The sequence below is a fragment of the Triturus cristatus genome, chromosome 5_1, assembly GCF_964204655.1.
Source record: "Triturus cristatus chromosome 5_1, aTriCri1.1, whole genome shotgun sequence".
In the NCBI taxonomy this organism is placed as follows: domain Eukaryota; kingdom Metazoa; phylum Chordata; class Amphibia; order Caudata; family Salamandridae; genus Triturus; species Triturus cristatus.
In genome coordinates, this window is record NC_140587.1 from 583,601,031 (window position 1) to 583,624,818 (window position 23,788).

The window sequence follows — 23,788 nt, forward strand, 5'->3', positions numbered from 1 at the left end:
TGTGTGTTTGATGCTATAGGAGCAGTACATTCTTCCTGAGTCCTGTATAAGCACTGTTTGGTTACAGTCCATTTAATTAAGAGCTACGAATTGTGATACAAGATTAAACTATATCAAGCTCCCAAAGGGCAACAACACAAAAAGGCAGAACCTGGGCACAATAATTCTTGGAGTGCTATAATGTGTTTTGTGCATATTTGTTTATGTTTTCGTCTTACATGAATTGTATTGACGATGCACTTTTAGGATTTTTTTGATTATGTATGTAAAACAAGTGAGATTAATCTTGGTTACGAATATAAGTGGGTTTGTGAATGTGTGTCAGTATTGGCAATTCTGGTGTTGCTTTGAGTGACTCAGCCTTACTGACTATGGGCCCAACCATGTAAAGTTTGTACAACTTTCTAAAAATTGCTTTTTTAGATTTGAAACTTAAAATAGACCTCTACCATAAGTTGCGATTTTAAATTGTGAGTCCAGAGACACCAAACTTGAAAAGTCCATCTTTTCCCAATAGGAAATTTCACTTATAAAGTGTCATAAGGCAATCCCAATTCTAATCTATGGGAGAGATAGGCCTTGCAGTAGTGAAAAACGTATTTAAGAGGTTTTCACTTCTGTCCAACAGTACTTGTCCAACTTTTTAAATACGCTGCACCCTGCCCTTGGGGCTGTCCAGGGCCTACCTTAGGGGTGGCCTATATGTTTTAAAAAGAAAGGTTTGAGTCTGGTTAACTTGCCAGGTCGACATGCAGTTTAAAACTGCACACACAGGCTCTGCAATGGCAGGCCTGACACGTGTTTAAAGGGCTACTGAAGTGGGTGACACAGAGTGCTGCAGACTCACTAGTAGCATTTAATTTACAGGCCCTGGGCACATGTCGTGCATTTTACTAGTGACGTAACAGTAGATTAAATATGACAATTGTAGGTACGCCAATGCTACTAGGTTTAAAGTAGAGAGCACATGAACTTTAGCACTGGTTAGCAGTGGTAAAGTGCCCAGAGTCCTGCAGCCAACAAAAAGGAATCAGCAAAAAGGGGAGGCGGAAAGCAAACGTTTTGAGGTGACCCCGCAGAATGGGTCAAGTCCAACAACTTCAACGTTTCTCGGATGACTGGTTGCATCCCTCACAGTCCCTGTCTCAACGGCTCAACTCCTGTAACAGGAACTGATACCAGAGAACTGTAACTGTTCTTCCAGCCTTGTGAGGGGTGAGGTGGCATCAGTTACCTGACCTGCTCCATCTCCAGGTGCTGACGAGCCCATGCCACCTTCATTTTTGGATCGCCTTTGTGGGAATGTGCATGTCACTCACTCAGCATCAGTCTGCCCAGGCATGCCCACCAGTGTTGCAGCTCAGCAGCCCCCATCATCTCACTCTTTCTCCAGGCAGCATGAACACCCACATTTGCCACCAATTCCCAGTGCAGGTTGCTCCAGCAGGAATGAGGTGATGCTTTGTCATCTGCCTCGGTGACTTCACTTGGAGCCACTTCACTCACAAGCAGAGTAAAACACCATTTCTCAGGTCCCTTAAATCGTTCCGGGATCTGCAGGAAGAATTTGGCATGCCCCGGACACAGTTCTACCGGTACCTCCAGCTCCGTTATGCGCTCTCCCCCAGCCTGGAGGGTCTCGCTGACATTCCCGAGTTTAGCCCATTGGAGGCGAAAGTCTTCATGGGTGATCTCGCAACCAAAAAGATCTCGCTGATATATCAGTCCCTGGTCATCCACAGTGCGCCTCCTCTGGACAAGTTACGGAGGGTGTGGGAGGAGGATGTGGGTACGCTGGAGGAGGAGGATTGGAGGGAGGCCCTTGCCGCCCTTCGGGGAGCGGCCATTGCGATGCGCCTCCGCCTCATCCAATTCAAGTACCTTCACCGGGTATACTATACTCGGGAGAGACTGTATCGGGCGGGCCTGGTTGCCTCCCCGGAATGCCTCAGGTGTGGTGGGGAGGAGGGCACATTCCTACATACAGTCTGGCATTGTTCGTCACTGGATCGCTTCTGGAGGGGGGTATTCTCTTGTTTGTCTGAGGTCCTGGGGTGGTTGCTCCTGCGTACGCCACAGCTCGCACTGCTGCATGTCATGGATGGCATCGGGGGTAATATCTATAAACGGCACCTTATGCAGCTGGGCCTTACATTGGCGAAACGCGACATAGCCAGGATGTGGAAGGATGAGCGGGCTCCCTCGGTGGCCGCTTGGAAAAATGGCCTAGACTTCTGTATGGGGCTGGAACAGCCCATCTTTGTGGCCCGGGGCTGTCTGGGTAAGCATTATAAAATATGGAAACGGTGGGCGGACTATCGGGGCCTGTGGCTGGAGCCTCCAACGGCAACGGAAGATCTCCTAGTGGGATAGGGGCAGGGATAGAGTGGCTGGGCCTGATATCTGGGGGGGGCGGGGCCGCCGGGGGTGTGTGTGTGCTCAGAGTGGGATGGTCCTCCACTATATCGAGTTGGCCGCCATTTTCATTACTCTCATTGGTCCTTGAGCGTGGGCGGGTGAGCGGTCATCAGTGGGAATTGCGCAACTTGGGGGGGGGGGGGAGTTGGGGGGAGGGGGGGAGATATCCGAGATGACACTCAAGTTCAAAGAATGTGTTTGTCTTGTTTTCTTAAAAAACGAAAATGTCCTTTGCGGTCCTATTATTGTGTAACTTGATGCTGCAGTGGCCTCTGGGGCACAGAGCCCTGCGTATATTGTGCAAATGACAAATAAAATCTGTTGTTAAAACACCATTTCTCAGTGCAGGCCGGTCCAGAGGGAGTGAGATGATGCTTTCTCATCCGCTTCAGTGACCATGTGGGCCCAGTTCACTTACGAGCACCGTAAACTAGCCAGAAATTTAATTCCGTTAACCACACACCGAGAGGAATGTAGGCTGCTCCTGCAATCTAAGACCTCAACTGCAGAAGAAAGCCTCTACTTTATTAAATTCAATATGTATATGTGCATGATCAGACTACTTTAACCAGAGGTTTGCTTCTTTAACTGATCCAAAGTTGTCTGAAATTACTAATTGCAAAGAAGGGAAATGTTTCAACATATCCACCTGGGGCCATGGAAGATACTATACATATTGTCTGTCTTTCTCATAAATCTATTTTGGAGGAATTTATTGCTAGGTTCATCCTATGCTGAATTGTACAAGACAGTGCAGGGAACACAACAAGCTATTAAGAAGTACTTGTTAACTGAATCACTGATCATGAGTTGTGGGGATGCAAAAGGGTCGAATCTTCAAATTGCAACTGGATAAGCGTGAAAAGAAGGAATGGTAATTCACACCTATTCTTCATTGTTTTATACATCTTTCTTGACAGTCTTGTTCCACAAACATGGTGTATAACGTACAAAGAGATGTGTGAGTGGAACTGAAATATGAATTGTACAAAGCCAGGCTTAACCACCAGAGCCTGAAATTAAGCCGCGGGATTCCCTCTGTTCCCTTGCTCAAATAGGCATTCTTCATGGTGTCTCGTGAACATTCAAGCATGGTGTTGCAAGGTAATCAAGGGTTAATATTCATAATTAAAACATGACAGACCAATACAATATATTCTTTCAGCCGGTACTGACACAGTGACTCGGTCTATGTGGTTGCTGATCATGTTTTCTGCCTCCTTACCCCTGAAGAGATTGAACAGATTGAGTCCATCATTATGCCTCCACTGTGGGCGAGGAAGAGGTTAGTATGAGGCTCGGTTGGTTGTATCAGAGCATGCCCAATGCTATCCCCTTCACATCACTTCCAGGCGTTAGACATGACCCTGCTTCCTTTGATCAGTGATTCAGGAATAGGACTTCTGCTCTGGTTTTTTTTTTTTAACACCAATTCTCTTTGTTTGTTTGAGATTTCTTAAATATTTTCATATTTGAGCTATTCCTAGCGTAGTTGTCAGAAAATCAGTAAGCCCTGAAGTTTTCTTTCTTGTTGATGCCGAGGCCATAACCTCGAGAGGTGTAGGTTCTGTGCTCTGTGATTCCAAAGGGGAGTCTATCAGGCATGCAGGGAGTCTGGTAGAAGCAACAGTGCCAGAAGCTTGGAAAAGGTAAACATTAGTCACAACAGAAGTCGGCAGCTCAGTTATAACCGAGTGGCAATCTGCTCAAATGTTCATGGAAGCGAAAGGGACCCTTGTGACAAGTAGGTATAAAAGAACATCATCGCCCGGGAGTGCTTCTGTCACTGGAGGGTTGCATCACTGCATGGATGTTCATCCAGGTCATCTTAGTTTCACTTGAGGTGTAACAAGGAATGTTCTGCAGCAGCAAAGTCCAAACTACAGGATATGTGTTGTCCACTATAAATCAATGCTCAATGCTACATGCCGCATTGGTTTAAAACAAGTGCAGCATTACCTTATAAACATCTTTTCCAGAAGGTCTCATAGACTTCTTACTTCTAGAGTTATGTCCACTTCAATAGTATTTTCTAGTTTAATTTTATTTCACTGAACAACCCTGGTGAAAGACATGTAGTGCTTTTGGTTGACAGGCAGCGTGGGCAGACTATGGCCTGGTACCGATATTGCCTGGCCTGTAGTAGCCGCCAGGAAGAGACCACCAAACTTAAAGACGACTTAAGGACTGCCCAATTTTGTAGTCACAGTGAGTGTTAACAAACTGCTCTCATACAGCCCATCAAAAGTTGTTAGAGCGGCTACAGTGATTGAGCTGACGACTTCCAGCAGGGAAGTAATAGAATTACAATTACTAAAAAGCTGGTATTGATGGATACCTGGTGGGCAGCAACTATGGATTACAAGGAGCTCAGCAACATTTGTCTTTATCAATCAATCGATTAAACTCCATTTGTATAGTACACAGCTGCTTCACCAGAGGCGTCCTGGGACTCAAGTGGAGTACTTACAACCAATACATCCAGTGCAGATAAACAAGGAGGCAAGCATTTGTCGAAGAGAAAGGTTTTCAGATCTTTCTTAAAAATGTACATCGATGCAGACCTAAGCAGGTTTTCTGGGAGAGTATTCCACAGCTTGGCTGTCAAGGCTGTAAAAGATCTTACTTCTGTCTTAGCACATTTTGGGACATGAAGCAATAGTACATGGTTTGATCTGAGCGATTTACATTGCTGATATGGGTGCAGTCTTTTTTGCAGCTATGCAGGGCCCTGGCCAGAAAAAGGTCTAAAAGTTAGTGAAAGGGCTTTAAACTTGATCCGATTTATTACTGGCAGCCAATGCAGTTGCTTCCAATAACGAGATATGGCCTGCCTATACGGGACTCTTGGGTCAGTCTTGCTACGGCATTCTGCACCATCTGAAGTCCAGCTGGGAGGTGAACAAGGTGTGAACTACTGTCTTACAAGTCTCTTATGGGATCAGATGCAACATCTTATTTATGGATGTAAGTTTAGCAAAACAAAAAGATGACACCTGCTTGATCTGCGTGGAGAAAGAGAGATTCAAATCGAACATGACTTCTAGATTTCTCACGTGGGCCTCAGGGGCCGTTGGGGAGCCAAGTTCCTCTGGTCACCAGAGGGTAGGAAGGGGTGGGAGAGTTTGTACCAAAGAAAAGGACTTCTGTTTTATCTGAGTTTAACTTTAGAGAATTATCATTCATCCAGCCTGGACTCCCTTGAGGCAGTCTTTAAACTTAATCAAGGCAGAATCTGAGTTTTCCTGTAAGGATAGCAGAAGCTGTGTGTAGTCTGCATAGAACACCACTTACACACCCCAAACTTCAAACAAGTGAGCTAAGGGAGCAAGGGAGAGATTGAAAAGAGTACGGCTCAGTGTTGAGCCCTGCAGAACTCCACATAATAGGTGCCTAGGAGAGGATGAAAATAGATGACGGTGGACTCGGATGTATCCTGTAGAAAAGAACTCAAACAAGAGAAGGCCATCCCTTGAATACCTGCCATTCTGAATCTGTCTAAGAGGGTAGCATGAGAGACTGTATTGAACGCTGCCTATAGGTCTGATGGGGGTCCCATCATCAAGCGTCCGCCATGAAGATGTTGTTTGATGTACTCCATTAATTCCAGTCTCAGTCCTCACCCCTTGTCAGAAGCTAGACTGCGAATCATGCAACAGGCCATTAGATTTCAGGTAGGCGGAGAGCTGTTCATTAACCAGCTTCTCCACTGCTTTTGCTGCTGCCAGCAAACGTTAGTGTACTGCAGAGCAGGCTTCATGCTGGAAATACAGATCACTGATGTCCAGGGTTCTGAAGGGAAAGATTTAGAACACCGTGAACCTTACATATTCATAAACAGAAATATGTTAGGCAGTTTACTCTTCAGCTTATAGGATGTGATGAATACACGGGGTCCTTGGCTCGCCATGTGTATTTTTTGGTAAGTATATTCTGGTAGCTTTGCTACGACTAAACCTTTTTTCTTTTCGGAGTTGTATATAGTGCAAACTTGACCCGAAGGTATCTGGCATTATAGCGCTTTACATGAGCACCAGTTGCGACACATGAGGACACATTAATTTTTGTTAGGCATGGGGAGATTAAGTGATTTGCCCAGAATCACAGGATGTGGTGAGTCATTGCCGAGACTCGAACTTGGTTCCCCAGATTTATGGATTGACCGGTCTAGCCGTTAGGCCACATTCTCTTTCCCTGTAAGTTTTAGTACGTACCTGATAATTCTGTCTTATTTGTTCAAAATAAGTTGTTTATATGCATGCTTAAAAACATGTGATGACAGAAACACACTACAGCAAACTATTATACAGAAATGACTAAAGTGTTAAGTGAAAAATGCACTCCCCAAGTCTTGGGGTGTGTCCCTCGGGCACCGTTGTTGTCCTCTCGTGGAGGTTTCAAATGTTTATCAAAGGATTAAGCTTGAAAGTTCATCAATTTGAAAAAACTTTATTTGTCGTTTTTTTTGGCGTTCATTTCAAACACGTTACGGTGACAATGACGTAGGTTGTGAGCTCCCAATGCATTTCGGCATGAGCCTTCGTCAGGGGAAATCTACGATTAGTAAAGAGGATGAATGAGTACTGCATGTAGGATCAGTGAATCACATGGCAATTATTTGCACTGAGCGGTGTTAGTTTGGTGGGCGAACAATAAAGTGAAAATGTGGATTAATGAAAGGATGGAAGATGAATCGTGGGGATATAGGTAACAGGCTCGTTGTGAAGGGTAAGTGGCCGCGTGTATGCAGCTCCGTGTTAATGAGATTTAAAGTGATATACGTGAGAGGGAGACCCACGGGGATTCTTTCCAAAGAGTGCGTTACAGCCGGATCTTATTAATCGACTACTAGAGTGGTTGAGGACTACTGAAAAACGTGCAAGCCGTAACGTATAATATGTTCTTACCGAGTGCTGAAAGCCTCATCGTGTTGTCCGTGTGTGATGGTCCGCATCTAGGCTCGTGTGGGAACAGATTTAAGTGCTGGAAAGCTAACGTTAATGACGTGCAACATGAAGGGTAGCAATGAGTATGGACATAGGACTGTGGTGATGTAGAAACGGTAAAAGGACCACCCTGGTGGTGCTATCTAGTTCGGAAGGGAAAAAAAAACAGCGGGATATGACTGATCTGTTATCGTTGATAAAAAGTGAAAAAAAGTGCATGTGTGGGTGTGAGGAAAACGTAAATAGTGAGGATGGGATTGCCATGAAAGAAGTTGGAGTATGTAGAAGTCAGAACACATGAGACCAGAAGTGTCAGTGGTAGAGGATGTTATGGATGGGTTTGAATCAAGAATGAGATATAAGTGACGTGCAATGATGGTTGATATGTGGTACTTGGTTGTTAGTAAATCAGTGGTAGATCTAGTAAACAGAGAAACTAAACATACATTAAAAATAAAGTCATATGAAATCAAGTTCTAGATTATACGGTCACAGATAACATGAAAATTCAGTGCGATCATTTAAACCATCCGGTTTCATCGAATTTAAAAAATAAATCCAGTGGTTTTCTCTTTGTAGCATGAAGTTGCGATTGTCTCTCCCTTCTTTCTTTGTAACAATTTCAAGAATGCAGAATTTTAGTTGGCTAACATTATGTCCGGCTTCCATGAAGTGTTGAGCGACTGATGATTTTGGTTGTTTGGTCCTAATGTTGGATTTGTGCTCATTGAGTCTTACTTTCATTTTTCTTTCGGTTTGTCCGACGTAAATTTTGCCACAGGGGCATTTAAGCATGTAAATGACGTTAGATGTATCACAGGTTGCCGTTGTTCTCAGTTTGATTTTATGTCCTTTCATAGGATGTGTGATGTGGTCGCCTTTTATAATGTTATTACAGCTGTTACAGTTCAAACAAGGGATGGTTCCTTTAAATGAAAGATGTGTAAGTGGTTGGTTTTGTTGTTTTAGAATTTCGCCGATGTTTTTGTTTCTTGTATAAGCAAAAATTGGTTCCTCGTCAAAGATGTGGTTGAAGTCCTGCTCTAATTTAAGCAGTTGCCAATGTTTTTTGATTATTCGTCTGTAGCTTGTACTCATGGTGGAATATTTAGAAACTACCGTGATTTGGTTACTGGTTGGTTTGGGTTGTATTGTGAGAAGTTGATCCCGATTTTTGGTATTGGATCTTTCTTTCGCTTTTAGTAGTACCTGATCAGGGTAACCACGAGATTTGAATCTTTGTGTAAGGATGTTGAGCTGATCCAGGGATTTGTTGGGGTTGGATACAATCCTTTTCACTCGAAGCATTTGAGAATATGGGAGATGCTGTTTGAGTGGAGGCGGATGAAAGCTTTGGTAATGGAGGGTATTGTTCCTGTCTGTGCTTTTCCTGTAGAGGTCAGTCTCAAATCCCGTAGATGTTTTAGTGATGGTAACGTCCAAGAAGGTGATAGTATCTGGATGGATGTTAAAGGTGAATTGTAATCGTTGGTCGATTTGGTTGAGGTTGTCAAGATGATTTTTGAGAGCTTGGTCCGAACCTTTCCATATGATAAATATATCATCAATGAATCTGAGATATATTTTTAAGTGGCTAATCCATGTGGGTACGGTGAGGATGTGGTCTTCTTCGAATTGATTCATGAAAATATTGGCGTACGCTGGAGCTGCGCAATTTCCCATAGACGTGCCTGTTAGTTGTTGATACCATTCATTGTAATGTTCAAAGTAGCTGTGAAAGAGGGTAAATTGCATTAATTCCATTAGGAAGACCTGCAAGTTGTGTGGATGTTTCGAATGCAATAATGCCTGTTCAATGGCCTCCAAACCCATCTGGTGAGGGATGGAGGTGTATAAGGAATTGACGTCCACAGTACATAAGATGATGTTTTCGTCTTGTGATGTGGTTACTTGGTTGAGTTTGATTAGAAAGTCGGTGGTGTCTTTGAGAAATGATTTCATGGAGTTAACACTGGGTTGAAGATGACGATCTAGAAATTTGCCAACTGGTTCATGAAGACTTCCTCGTGTGGTGACGATGGGTCGGCAGGGAGGTTTGGTGGGGTGTTTGTGAATTTTGGGTACCATGAAGATGGTTGGACTTTTTGGGTTTGGTTGAATGAGAAATTTTTGAACTTTCTCCTTGATGGTGCCGTTGTCAATAGCAGCTTGTACAATGACCTGTAAAATTTCTCTGTATTGTGTTGTGGGATTGATTTCCAATTTCATATATGTTTCAGAATCCTGGACGTGGGCTGATATTTGAGAGTTGTAATAGTTGGAATTGAGTACAACGAGTGCTCCACCTTTATCCGCTTTAGTACAGATGATGTCGGGATTGTGTGCAATAGATTTTAAAATACCTATCTCTTTGTTGGTGAGGTTGCTGTGTTTTGATCTATTTCTGTTGTAGTTGAGTTTGGATAGGTCATTCTTTACACCTGATTCAAATAGGTCTAAACATTTGTGGCTGACTGGTGCCATAAAAGTACTTTTAAGCCGTAAGCCCATTAGGGGATCTTCTTCTTGTTCTTTTGTAGATGTCATGACGTTGTCGAAAAAGTGGCGAAGTCTAAGTTTCCTCATAAGTTTGTAGAAGCTGATGTGTAGTTCAAGCAGGTTGCTTTCAGCTGTCGGTACAAAAGATGTACCCTTCTGTAAGACTTTTATTTCGATATCACTGAAGTGGTAGTCAGAGATGTTAATGACTAGATTGTCTATTGGTTGGTTTTTTTTGTGCGGTCCCTCTTGGGTAAGGTAGTACGAGTTTGTGGTGGGTCTTAGTCCTTTTCCTTGATTTTTTCTGCGACTCCTCTTGGGTCTTCTTGACCTGTCGGGCCTACTTCTAAAAAAGGAGCTTCTTCGCTGTTCAGAGTGGTGGTCGACGTTGATGGTGTATCTATTGATGTTGTTGCGGGTCTCCTGTCCTTCGTAGGAGGCCTTCTCTGTGGTTGTATACGATCACTGTCAGAGGATGAGGTCTCAGTATTGATGGTATAAGGTTTGTTTTGTCTCCGTTTGGCATACATTTCGGCCCAGGACTATACTTCCCCCATTTTATAATCGGTTGTGTCCCTACGAAATTTTCGAATTTTGCGTTCGTTCACCTCCTCTGTGTGTTTTGCCAATTGTTTGTTAATGTCCTCCAGTATTTCATTGAGGTCCTCTGTGGTTAGTGATTTTTCTAGTTCCATTTTGATGTCATGTATATCTTTAGTCAGCTCTTCCAAGATAGTTGATAATTCTTCTATAATCAGAAGGATCAAGTCTAAAGAGCATTTATTTAGGATGGCAAACCATTTATCTTTAAACTTCTGTTGATTTTTGCATAAAGAAGGTTTGAGTGGTATTCTGAGTCCCCTTGGGATTCTTTGGGCTTTGTGGTATCTGATCAATGTACTCGCATGTAAGCGTTGGTTAATTTCTTTTTTGGAGAGGTATAAAAGCTGACGAATCTTCTGTTCCTTAGTGTTCCTGGTTGAAAAGGTGGTTGTGCCCTCTTGTATGAGCGCGTAGATTCTTGAAACTTCCTCTTGACCGTAGGCGAATGTGTCCGCTCTTGTGTCCGTTAGGTGTGATATTTCGTCGAATTGCATGATGTTTTGGTTTGCGTGCTGCGTACTATTTTTCGGAATGTGGATATCAAGAGAAAAGTGGGGTGTGTAGTACACGCACTGCTTGGTGGTTATTTGGTTGGTTATCTTTTATTACGTGCTCCAAGGTCTCACTCTCCGAAATCTGAGTGAGTGAAAACGTGAAAAATGCACTCCCCAAGTCTTGGGGTGTGTCCCTCGGGCACCGTTGTTGTCCTCTCGTGGAGGTTTCAAATGTTTATCAAAGGATTAAGCTTGAAAGTTCATCAATTTGAAAAAACTTTATTTGTCGTTTTTTTTGGCGTTCATTTCAAACACGTTACGGTGACAATGACGTAGGTTGTGAGCTCCCAATGCATTTCGGCATGAGCCTTCGTCAGGGGAAATCTACGATTAGTAAAGAGGATGAATGAGTACTGCATGTAGGATCAGTGAATCACATGGCAATTATTTGCACTGAGTGGTGTTAGTTTGGTGGGCGAACAATAAAGTGAAAATGTGGATTAATGAAAGGATGGAAGATGAATCGTGGGGATATAGGTAACAGGCTCGTTGTGAAGGGTAAGTGGCCGCGTGTATGCAGCTCCGTGTTAATGAGATTTAAAGTGATATACGTGAGAGGGAGACCCACGGGGATTCTTTCCAAAGAGTGCGTTACAGCCGGATCTTATTAAACGACTACTAGAGTGGTTGAGGACTACTGTAAAACGTGCAAGCCGTAACGTATAATATGTTCTTACTGAGTGCTGAAAGCCTCATCGTGTCGTCCGTGTGTGATGGTCCGCATCTAGGCTCGTGTGGGAACAGATTTAAGTGCTAGATCTACCACTGATTTACTAACAACCAAGTACCACATATCAACCATCATTGCACGTCACTTATATCTCATTCTTGATTCAAACCCATCCATAATATCCTCTACCACTGACACTTCTGGTCTCATGTGTTCTGACTTCTACATACTCCAACTTCTTTCATGGCAATCCCATCCTCACTATTTACGTTTTCCTCACACCCACACATGCACTTTTTTTCACTTTTTATCAACGATAACCGATCAGTCATATCCCGCCGTTTTTTTTTCCCTTCCGAACTAGATAGCACCACCAGGGTGGTCCTTTTACCGTTTCTACATCACCACAGTCCTATGTCCATACTCATTGCTACCCTTCACGTTGCACGTCATTAATGTTAGCTTTCCAGCACTTAAATCTGTTCCCACACGAGCCTAGATGCGGACCATCACACACGGACGACACGATGAGGCTTTCAGCACTTGATAAGAACATATTATACGTTACGGCTTGCACGTTTTACAGTAGTCTTCAACCACTCTAGTAGTCGATTAATAAGATCCGGCTGTAACGCACTCTTTGGAAAGAATCCCCTTGGGTCTCCCTCTCACGTATATCACTTTAAATCTCATTAACACGGAGCTGCATACACGCGGCCACTTACCCTTCACAACGAGCCTGTTACCTATATCCCCACGATTCATCTTCCATCCTTTCATTAATCCACATTTTCACTTTATTGTTCGGCCACCAAACTAACACCACTCAGTGCAAATAATTGCCATGTGATTCACTGATCCTACATGCAGTACTCATTCATCCTCTTTACTAATCGTAGATTTCCCCTGACGAAGGCTCATGCCGAAATGAATTGGGAGCTCACAACCTATGTCATCGTCACCGTAACGTGTTTGAAATGAACGCCAAAAAAAACGCCAAATAAAGTTTTTTCAAATTGATGAACTTTCAAGCTTAATCCTTTGATAAACATTTGAAACCTCCACGAGAGGACAACAACGGTGCCCGAGGGACACACCCCAAGACTTGGGGAGTGCATTTTTCACGTTTTAACTCACTCAGATTTCGGAGAGTGAGACCTTGGAGCACGTAATAAAAGATAACCAACCAAATAACCACCAAGCAGTGCGTGTACTACACACCCCACTTTTCTCTTAAAGTGTTAAGTGAACATTCTCCTTAACTTTCTATTCAATTTACTGAGAAAATAGAAACGTATCTTACACAAGTTGTCATAATTAAACAAGCATTTGCAATGCAATCGGTCTCGCCTTTGGGACCTTATATGTATTTAGCTATGCAGCACATTATCCTGGGCGCTGACACATTTGTTCTTTAACATGGAGGCAAAATAAGCACCAAACTGCGTGACACTCCAGGTATGGGAACACAAGAAGAGAAATATTGCCTTTGAGCTGGAAATGGTATAGTCCAAAGCTCTGTTTTGAATATAAAATGAGGGCCTTCGGTGGTCATATCACTGAAAATACAAGATATGAAAAAAATATTATTGTCTACGGATGCTCGTGGAAGACGATCACTATGGACTGGAATCTAGAGAATGCTGAAGTGATTCTGGTATTTTACTGACCTCTGCTGTTCGTTTTCTATCAAGAAAGTTAAATAGAGGCAGTTGCCAGAAAAATAAAAAAAGATAGTCCCTCAGCAGAAAGTCCCTCAGCAGAAAGCAATTCTGGTATTTTACTGACCTCTACTGGTCGTTTCCTATCATCCTATCAAGACAGTTAAATAGAGGCAGTTGAAGAGAAAAAAAGTCCCTAAGTGGAAACAGACAAGTCGTCTTGAATGTTCGACCTAAAACACTACAATGTATAATTTGAAATATCAAATTGATGTGTGTAGAGATCTCATCACATTCATATACAAAATGTAAATTAAAAAAAACATTTACCACTATAGGATGGCCCACGAGGTAGTCCTTTGCTTTGAAGGTCTTCACTAAACCAGAGATGGGATAAGACATGCCATGGCTAGAAAAGAAAAAAAAAGTGTGTGCCATGTTATGAACGTGTTCTCTTACATGGCTAACGACAGGTTTTTTAACCGTTAAAAATGCAAATGTTACGTTTGTCTCAAACTGCATCTCAATCCTCGCATACTTAAAGTTATGTATTTTATAATATGAGTCAACCACAAGGAGCGTTCACCTAAAAGTACATATAACAAAAATAAAAAAATATATTAAAAAAACCTTAAACCTATTAAGCCTGGAGGGTAGCCTGACACCAGAAGCAGCCCATGCATCTGGCAAAAGGCATTTCGAATCTTCAGACAGATTTGCATCCGTTACTTCACATGCCAGAGGATGCATCCTGGGCTGTTAGATGAATGAGGTTCCTGAAGAGCTCAGATTAGCCATCTCATTTGTAGCCACTGCTAACCAGTGCGGAATGCAAAACAAGCATGCAAAAACATGCAGACCGCCCTGCATTACACACACACTTCTTCCACTTTCCCCATAGAAAACATACTAGAACCTTTCTGAAATGCAAATCAAAATATGGAGTAGGCATAGTTAGATGAAGTTCAAGGAAACGTCTAAGAAAATAAAACCTACGTTTGGCTGCAGCATTAACAATGGAAAAATATATGTTAAATGTCTAAAACGTGTAGAAAACCACTGACAAATATAACTAGATACCAAAAATTATTGTCTACGAAGGGCATAAATCAGTCAGTTTGATGCCATCATTGTCATATAAGGACACAGAAGCAGGAAGAGGTGTGATGCATAAAAGCTTAGAAATCAGCTTTGGCAAAATACTTATTATTCTTCTCAGCTACATTTTTTGACACTATGAGGATTATAGTTGTATCCACAACCTTTAAAGGCTGTGTTGCGGAGGCTTAAAAATGTCTACACACTGTCTCAAACTTAACTGGCTCCTCGGAGTGGGCAAATATAGGGATTGAATGCTTCGAAATGTGTGGAGGAGTAGATCCTTCATTTCCCTAGACTCCCTAAGCCAAGAGTTTGATCTAGCGGCGTGTTACATCCTTCCTACTTGGTTGGGTCCACCCACCCCCTCTCTTCTTACCTGGTTGGCTCTTTCGTAGAACCCTGCAAGGAAGGCTCTGATATAATGTTGGGAGAGCCCTGTGGGGTACTGAAGTCTATGGTGGCAAGCTGAAGATGTAGCTGATGAATGACTTAAATAAAGAAGTTTGTACTCAAGTCCTGCCTCGGAGATTACTTCATTTTGGCGACGAGTTACGGGATGCTGTGTCAGGGACAGCGCTGCATCTTCCCCTGTGATGTTCGTCTTGCCGACCATCTGAAATTCCACTTTCATGAAGTGAGTGTTCTATTCTTGAAGTGATTGCTGCCGTCCTGTATTACGAATTACAAGCAGGGTGAGTCGTCCCGCAGCATTCAACGCATGCAACGTTCGGGTGGTTCTTTCGCTGATGTCAGACTGAGGTGCGTTGTGAAAGCCAATGTGTCCGGTTAAGCAAGGAATTATTGAGGAGGCTGCTGTTCTGGCGCGGTCCTGAGGAGGTGCGCGGCGTGAAATTGCAAGGTTTGCGGTCCCGCTGGCAGGCTGACTGGCCGCTCTTCCCCGGTGTTCCCTTGGGGGCTATCAGCGGTGCAGCAGTGCGGACTGAGGGAGTTTCTCCTCAGGAGGCTTCGTTCGCTGTAATTTCGGTGTAACCCTCCTTTCGTTCTTTGAGGTGACGGAATGTTGGTCTTCAAGTAAAAGTAAAAAACTTTTTTGGGTGTTACGAGGCAGATTCGTCGGAAAAGTCATTACAATTGAAGCGGGGCTTCACTCCTCAGCTGAGGAGAAGTCGGCTAACATTTATAATAGACAGATTCGACGAAGTTCAGCAAACGGAGTTCAGTGAAGGGGTCAAGTACTTTGTGACTGGAAGTGCAGTGACAGGAAAAGAGGATCATCTTTAAATTCATGTACATTTTGGTGGTGAAGTTAATTTTCATTGAAGCTCACAAGGAAACGGTCAGGGGTTGCTTATGTAAAGCCGAAGGAAGTTTTTTTTTTTTTTTTCCTATGTGAAACATTTTTGAAAAACATTTATTGCAGATCTTTTGATGTTTTAGTTAACCCTTTTCCATTTCAGGTTGAAAATAGTGGCACAGGTATTGACTTTCATGGAGTGTTACGTAGGTATGTTTCCTTTCTTTGCATTTTATTAAGGAAAAAAAAAAAAAGGAAAAAGAAAAGAAAGTAATACCTTTCCCCTGGCCTTGGTAAAAGCATTCTATAACCTTAAGTGTGTTTTTAGGTTGACGCGTGTAAGTTGACATTACAAGCAAATATGGCAGGAGCGGGCATGAGTCAACCACCGGCATTCTTAAACGAAGTAGGGGAGCTGGACATATCTTGGCACAGATGGAAGGGTATTTTTAAATCGTACCTTATTGCCATTGGTGGGGGAAATTTTTCAAATATAAGGAAGCAGCACATTCTTTTACACAATTTAGGAGTTCAGGGAAGGAAGGTTTTTGAGGACATCACAGGAAGATTAATTGATGATGAGACAGATGATGAAGATGTAGGAGGGGATGTTTATGAATACACATTAAGGAAATTGGAAGAGCACTTCAAACATAAAATAAATTTGGTCTTAGAGAGGCACAAGTTCTTTAAAAGGAGTCAAAGGAAGGATGAGAAGGTTTCTTCTTATGTGGCAGTATTAAGAGGCATGTCAGCCACCTGTGAATTTGGTGCTCTAACCGATTCCCTCATTAGGGACCAATTAGTTAGGTGTACCAATGATATGAAAGTTCAGGAAGAATTATTAACAAGGAACCCAGATCTAGAGGAAGCGATCAGCATTGCTAAGGGGCTTGAACACACAGCTTTGTGCATGAAGGAGATGAGAGCTTCGGTTGGTGAGTGTAGGGAGAAAGGGGAAGCCAAGTCTACATAAGCGGAGGAGACTGTTTGTAAAGTGGGGGATAGATTTAGAGATATTCCTGGTAAAGTGAGTGAGGGTTAGTTGTGTTTTAGATGTGGTAGTCCAAATCACTTAGCTAATAATTGGAAATGCCCAGCTAGGAATATTGTTTGCAGAAAGTGCAATAAGAAGGGACATTTCTCAAAGGTTTGCAAAGCATTCATGCCAAAAGTAAATGAGATTGGTTGTTCGGGGACAGAGTTAGATGAAGGGAAAAAGTATATTTTCCAGATTGGCCAAGGGAATTTTGGGGAGAAAATACAATATCCCTCCTGTGACATTGTTCTTGATGGTGAGAAATTCAAAATGTATGCGGACTCATGTTCACCATTCACGCTCATTGAAGAGAAGGTGTTTAAGGAAAAGTTTGAAGGAAAACAGATAAAGTTAGAGAGTGCCGACATCAGTCCTTCAGGGTACAACAAAGAACCTATTCCCTTAGTTGGTATGGTGAGGATGAGAATTTCTTTTAAGGACAGACACACGGTGGGTAAGGTTTACATCACCAAACAAGGGTTGAGTCTTTTAGGATGGAAACACCAGAAGGATTTGGGTATCACTTTAGATCCCAACAATGAGGAACAGGTCATGCTAGTAGAACCCTCGGAGGTTGGGTGTAATTTCATTAAGGAGTTCCCTGAAGTGTTTTCTGAAAAACTTGGAAGATTAAAAAATTACATGCATAAAATTGTTTTAAAAGAGGGAGCAGTCCCTGTGTTGCACAAAACTCGTTCCATACCACTTCTCATGAGAGAGCCCTTAAAGGTGGAGCTTCAAAAATTGGTGAGACAAGGGGTTATCGAGGAAATAGAGAGTTCAGAGTGGTTGGCACCCATTGTTCTCACTACCAAGGATAATGGGGGGAGTATCAGGTTGTGTGTGGACTTGAGGGACTTAAATGCAAATATATTTGTTGACAGACATCCGTTACCAAGGATAAATGAAATGTTAAGCACAATTCATGGGGCAAAATTTTTCAGTGTGTTGGACCTATCATCGGCCTATCATCAGGTCGATCTTCACCCGGATTCTCAACTTTTGACGGCCTTCACTACTCCATTTGGCAACTACAAGTTCTTGAGGATGCCATTTGCGTTGGCGTCTGCTGCCTCAGCGTTCCAAAGGATTATGCAACACATTCTGAAAGATTGTAAGAAAACCATGTGTTTTCAGGATGACATTTTGGTGTATGGTTCAAATGAGGATGAACATGGTAAAAATGTAGGGATGGCACTTAATAAGTTGAGAGATGCAGGATTTACTACTAAAGAAAGTAAATTTAAATTGGGGGTGACATCAGTGGACTATTTGGGGCACACAATTTCAGAGGAAGGTATTAAGCCTAAAATTGATTTAGTGGAAGCTGTGAAAAAGGCGCCCACACCCACCTGCAAGGAGGAAATTGTGTCATTTTTAGGTTTGACAGAATTTATGTCAAAGTACATTAGGAACTTTTCAGTTTTGGCTTAACCCCTTAGGAGTTTAGTGAAGAAGAATTCCACTTTCACTTGGGGGAAAGAACAAGAAGAGGTATTCAGAGCCATAAAGGAGTCTATAATCTCGGCCCGTTCATTGGTAATTTTGATGTGGCAAGGGACACATTAATCTCAACTGATGCAAGCAGTAAGGGGATAGGGGCCACTCTTGCTTAAAGGTTTGACAACAAAGTGAAGGTGGTAGCATTTGCTTCTAGGACATTAACAGTAGTGGAGTCAAACTACTCTACTGTAGAAAAGGAAGCGTTAGCTGTTTACTGGGCAATACAACACTTCAAGTTTTACGTTTGGGGTGTGCCTTTCGAGTTGTGTACGGATCACAAACCATTGCTGGCTATTTTCACTAAAAAAGACATGGAGAACATGACTCCTCGTATTGCAAAATGGGTGCTGGGTCTCCAAGGTTTTAATTTCAAAATGGTTTACATACCAGGTCCGCAGAATAATGTGGCTGATTTTTTGTCAAGGTCTCCCATTGAGTCAGAAGAGGCGGTTCTAGATTCTAAAGAAGTAATTTTGGAGATTACCCTAAAAGCGGTTTCACAAAACCAATGAGATCTTCATATGGAGCAGGATATCATTATTAAGTCAGTAAAAGACTTTGTGATTAAGGGTTGGCCAAACAAATGTAAAATACTTCCGGAGGAGGTACAGCCCTTTTGGAATGTAAGAGATGAGTTGTCCGTGGAGGGGAACTTTCTACTCAAATCAGGAAAGTTGGTTCCCCCGGGCGGTCTCAGGGACCACATAATAGATCATGAAGGACATTTAGGGAAGAGTCTGTGTAAGGCGAAACTGAGATCTGAGTATTGGTTCCCACACATGGATCAATTGATGGAAGAGAAAGTAGGTGAATTTGAGGCATGCAGAATGAGTGACAAAACCAAAGTGACAAGGCACATTCCCCTGAGACCGGTGGAGGTACCCAAGGTTCCATGGGACAAATTGGGTTTGGACATAGCTGGTCCCCTACATGGAATGGGTCCACAGGAGGTGTATCTATTGGTTATGGTCGATTATTACTCTAACTGGATTACACACAAATTTGTGAATAAGATCAACACTAAGTCTCTCATTGAGTTTTTAACAGAGGTGTTTTCCAAAGAAGGTATTCCTTCCACTATCGTCACAGATAATGGAGTACAGTTTGCTTCAGATGAAATGAAGGAATTTCTAGCAGACATGGATATTGCTCACTTACGCACACCTTTATATTGCCCAAAAGCCAATGGGAAGGTGGAGAGAGCTAATAGAATGTTAAAAGAGTGTATTCAGTTAGCAGCTACTTCATGTAAGCCTATTGAGGCAGCTGTTAGAGACATGCTGTGGTCATACCATACCACACCCAACCTGGCCACTGGTTATTCCCCGTTTGAGTTGTTGAGAGGGGGGAAGGCAGGCTCAAAGTTATCTCCTAACTGGCTACCTCAGAAAAAGGAAGTGGTGGTCAATCCTGTTGAGTTCAGAAAGAAAGTTGCAATCAAACAACAAAAATACAAGGAGTGGTATGATAAGAAATGGGGTACCAGGAACAAGTCACTTGAGCAAGACCAATGGGTGTGGATTAGGAAACCCTATGGTATAGGTACTAAAGGAGATAAACTCTTTCCTCCCAAGACAATCAAAGAGGTAAAGAACAATGTGGTCATACTAGAAAATGGAAAAATGTGGAGCATGGATAGAGTTGCCACTGGTCCCGAGGGGTCAAGTACCAAGGAAGTAGGCAAGGCACAGGCTCATGGTAGCAGGCTAGAGGAGGAGCAGGAAAGAAGAAGACAAAGACTTAGAAATTCACCGGTTTGGCACAAGGATTACAAAATGTGTTGAAGTGGGTTGTCTGTTTAAATTCTGTGTTCATTTTTCCAGCACCGCTTGTGTATAGTTACGGGTTGCTGGGTTTGCTTCAAAGTTTCTCCCTATTGTGTTTCTTTATCCCTTTCTCCTTCCCCTCCTCAGGGTTTCCCCCGGGTTCCTTTCCCTTTGGGGTGGAAGATGTGTTAAATCCTTCCTACTTGGTTGGGCCCACCCACCCCCTCTCTTCTTACCTGGTTGGCTCTTCCGTAGAACCCTGCAAGGAAGGCTCTGATAGAATGTTGGGAGAGCCCTGTGGGGTACTGAAGTCTATGGTGGCAAGCTGAAGATGTAGCTGATGAATGACTTAAATCGGTGTTTCCCAAACTGTGGTCCGCGGACCCCCAGGGGTCCCTGACTCATTCCTAGGGGGTCCGCAGGCAGCAGTTTTGAAAGCACTGCAAAGTATCTTGTTTAATTAGCAGTTTTCAAAGAACAATAAAAGTGTCAAGATAACACCAGTGATTAATGTCCCTGCTGGAGAGAGATGAGGTTTTGTCCAGTGGCAGCTTTGACTTATCTAATGTAGCACAGAGGGTTAATATGCCTACTGCAAAGAACGTGTACCATGCATTTTAAAAAACAGTATTTTATATGCATATCTGTTACTGTGCAGTTCATAAGTGACAATCGTAATCTAGCACAGTGACCTATAAACTGTCATCAAACAGCTGCTTGCAAACTGCAAGGTACAAGTTAGTGACTTATGTTTTTCCCAGTCTTTCATTATCCTGATGCTGCTAAAAAGGTTTATTTGGGTGGAAATACATTTTTATTGTTAAAGTCAAAGCTAACCACTGTGTTATGTTCTGAATCCTGAGTTTGTGCTTCTCCAGACCAAGCACTCTTTAAAAGTGCCTACCAGTATGAATGACATGTGAATTCTATACCTTGTAGTCCCCTTTGCTTTATGTAACATTTTCTATACACTGATTTACACATATGATTCATTGTCTGTGTGTGTGATGTAAAGTGCTCTGACATCATACAATGGTATGAGAGATGCTATAAAAGGTGAAATACAGGTGACAGAGGGGCTATGGGGAGATGAGAAGCACTGTTTGAGGGTGATAGTGGGGGAATCATTGAAGACCCCCCAGAAAGATTGTCATACTCTGGTGCATAGTCAGGTCTTCATTTACTATTCTTTAAAAGCTAATACAATTCAATATATAATGATAAATGTGTTGTAGACTGCACCATTGTTTCCTAAATGTTTTGGGGGGAGAGCCTCCCAAAGACCCCTTTGTAGTGGTCAGGCTCACTCACTGCACTTGTTGTGCGCCGTATGAGTACTGGTCTGAAATCATTTGCCAGGACTGGCAGGAGTAGGAGCCTCGTATTGCGAAATAAAACCAACCATTGAAAAGTTAGTCACGGAGATGCAGCACCAACCTTCCCATTAACTTTTTTCATTTTCTTTCAAATTCTTTCAATATAAAATACAACAGAAGTGGCGGAGAGTGTCGTTAGCCTCCTTGGCTTAACACACTCCGCCACTTCTGAAACGCAGGGCTGCACCATATTTACAAGAATATGGTGCAGCCCTGCATTTCCCCTGCGCTGGCGCTACACTTAACAGGGGAAGATTGTTTATGTACAGGAAGATCCCCCTTCCTGCACATAAAAAAAACTTGAAATGTCATTTTGTCACTTCTATGTGTGCTGCTTAATGCAGCACATATGGAAGTTACAAAATGTAATTTAAAAAAAAAAAAAAGTTTTTTGATGTGAAGAAAGGGTCCCCTTCCTGAACATAAACAATCCAAGGCGTTTTGCAAAAACGAGGAGAAATGAAGCATTTCTGCTTGTTTCGCCAATTTAAGACCAGGTTTTCCCTGGTCTTAATTTTGGCATTGCCTCCCATTTACGCTGCCCTTGTAAATAGGGTACAAAAGGGGGTGGCGATGGACGGAGCATCAGAACCAATCAAACACTCACACCCAGTCAACAGATCTGGGTTTGATCCATCACCGTTCTTTAGCCCACTCTGCCACCCCAGTTCAGACATGGCCATATGCAAATCAGTCTGACCCTGTGCCTCATGGGAACAGTCCAGCCCGAACTGCCAAGCCATGCCTTCCCTGGACCGGAAACAAGCTTCCTAGGACCGGTTTCTGGCATTTCAGCCGTCTTCAGCCAGGCTTGCTTGAATCCAGTGGCAAAGTGAGCAAGGGACTCACGTCTGAGCATACCCTGCCAACTTATGGCGAACAAAGCGGTACAAAAGGGGGTGGCGATGGACGGAGCATCAGAACCAATCAAACACTCACACCCAGTCAACAGATCTGGGTTTGATCCATCACCGTTCTTTAGCCCACTCTGCCACCCCAGTTCAGACATGGCCATATGCAAATCAGTCTGACCCTGTGCCTCATGGGAACAGTCCAGCCCGAACTGCCAAGCCATGCCTTCCCTGGACCGGAAACAAGCTTCCTAGGACCGGTTTCTGGCATTTCAGCCGTCTTCAGCCAGGCTTGCTTGAATCCAGTGGCAAAGTGAGCAAGGGACTCACGTCTGAGCATACCCTGCCAACTTATGGCGAACAAAGCAGTACAAAAGGGGGTGGCGATGGACGGAGCATCAGAACCAATCAAACACTCACACCCAGTCAACAGATCTGGGTTTGATCCATCACCGTTCTTTAGCCCACTCTGCCACCCCAGTTCAGACATGGCCATATGCAAATCAGTCTGACCCTGTGCCTCATGGGAACAGTCCAGCCCGAACTGCCAAGCCATGCCTTCCCTGGACCGGAAACAAGCTTCCTAGGACCGGTTTCTGGCATTTCAGCCGTCTTCAGCCAGGCTTGCTTGAATCCAGTGGCAAAGTGAGCAAGGGACTCACGTCTGAGCATACCCTGCCAACTTATGGCGAACAAAGCGGTACAAAAGGGGGTGGCGATGGACGGAGCATCAGAACCAATCAAACACTCACACCCAGTCAACAGATCTGGGTTTGATCCATCACCGTTCTTTAGCCCACTCTGCCACCCCAGTTCAGACATGGCCATATGCAAATCAGTCTGACCCTGTGCCTCATGGGAACAGTCCAGCCCGAACTGCCAAGCCATGCCTTCCCTGGACCGGAAACAAGCTTCCTAGGACCGGTTTCTGGCATTTCAGCCGTCTTCAGCCAGGCTTGCTTGAATCCAGTGGCAAAGTGAGCAAGGGACTCACGTCTGAGCATACCCTGCCAACTTATGGCGAACAAAGCGGTACAAAAGGGGGTGGCATGGCTTGGCAGTTCGAGCTGGACTGTTCCCATGAGGCACAGGGTCAGACTGATTTGCATATGGCCATGTCTGAACTGGGGTGGCAGAGTGGGCTAAATAATGGTGATGGATCAAACCCAGATCTGTTGACTGGGTGTGAGTGTTTGATTGGTTCTGATGCTCCGTCCATCACCACCCCCTTTTGTACCGCTTGTAAATAGGGGGCTGCGTCAAAATCAATGGGTGTTGCAGGGGAAACTCCCACCGTAACACCCACTGCCCACCCCTTTCACGCTAAGCATTGGGTGAAAGGAGGTCTTATTTACAAGGCAGCGTTAAGCCACGTTAAGTGGCTTAACGCTGCCTTGTAAATAAGGTGAAGCCCCTATCGCCACGGGAACGTCTCAAAAAGTGATGTTCCCATGGTGATAGGTGCATATTTATGCACCTAAAATCATTAGTAATTTGAGTATTTGTTTTGTGTGCGCACGTGTGTTAATTTGTTTCAAATGACTGT

At 43.4% G+C, this 23,788-nt stretch overlaps 1 protein-coding gene across 2 annotated transcripts in view; it reads right to left on the bottom strand.

Moving 5' to 3' along the window:
- Positions 1-23,788, bottom strand: part of ADHFE1 (alcohol dehydrogenase iron containing 1) — a 307,754-nt gene that overhangs the window by 34,900 nt on the left and 249,066 nt on the right. For both annotated transcript variants that reach the window (XM_085605518.1, XM_085605517.1), the window contains one exon: positions 13,682-13,760. In XM_085605518.1, coding sequence (XP_085461644.1) covers positions 13,682-13,760 — 79 coding nt within the window. The remainder of the gene's footprint in view (positions 1-13,681; positions 13,761-23,788) is intronic.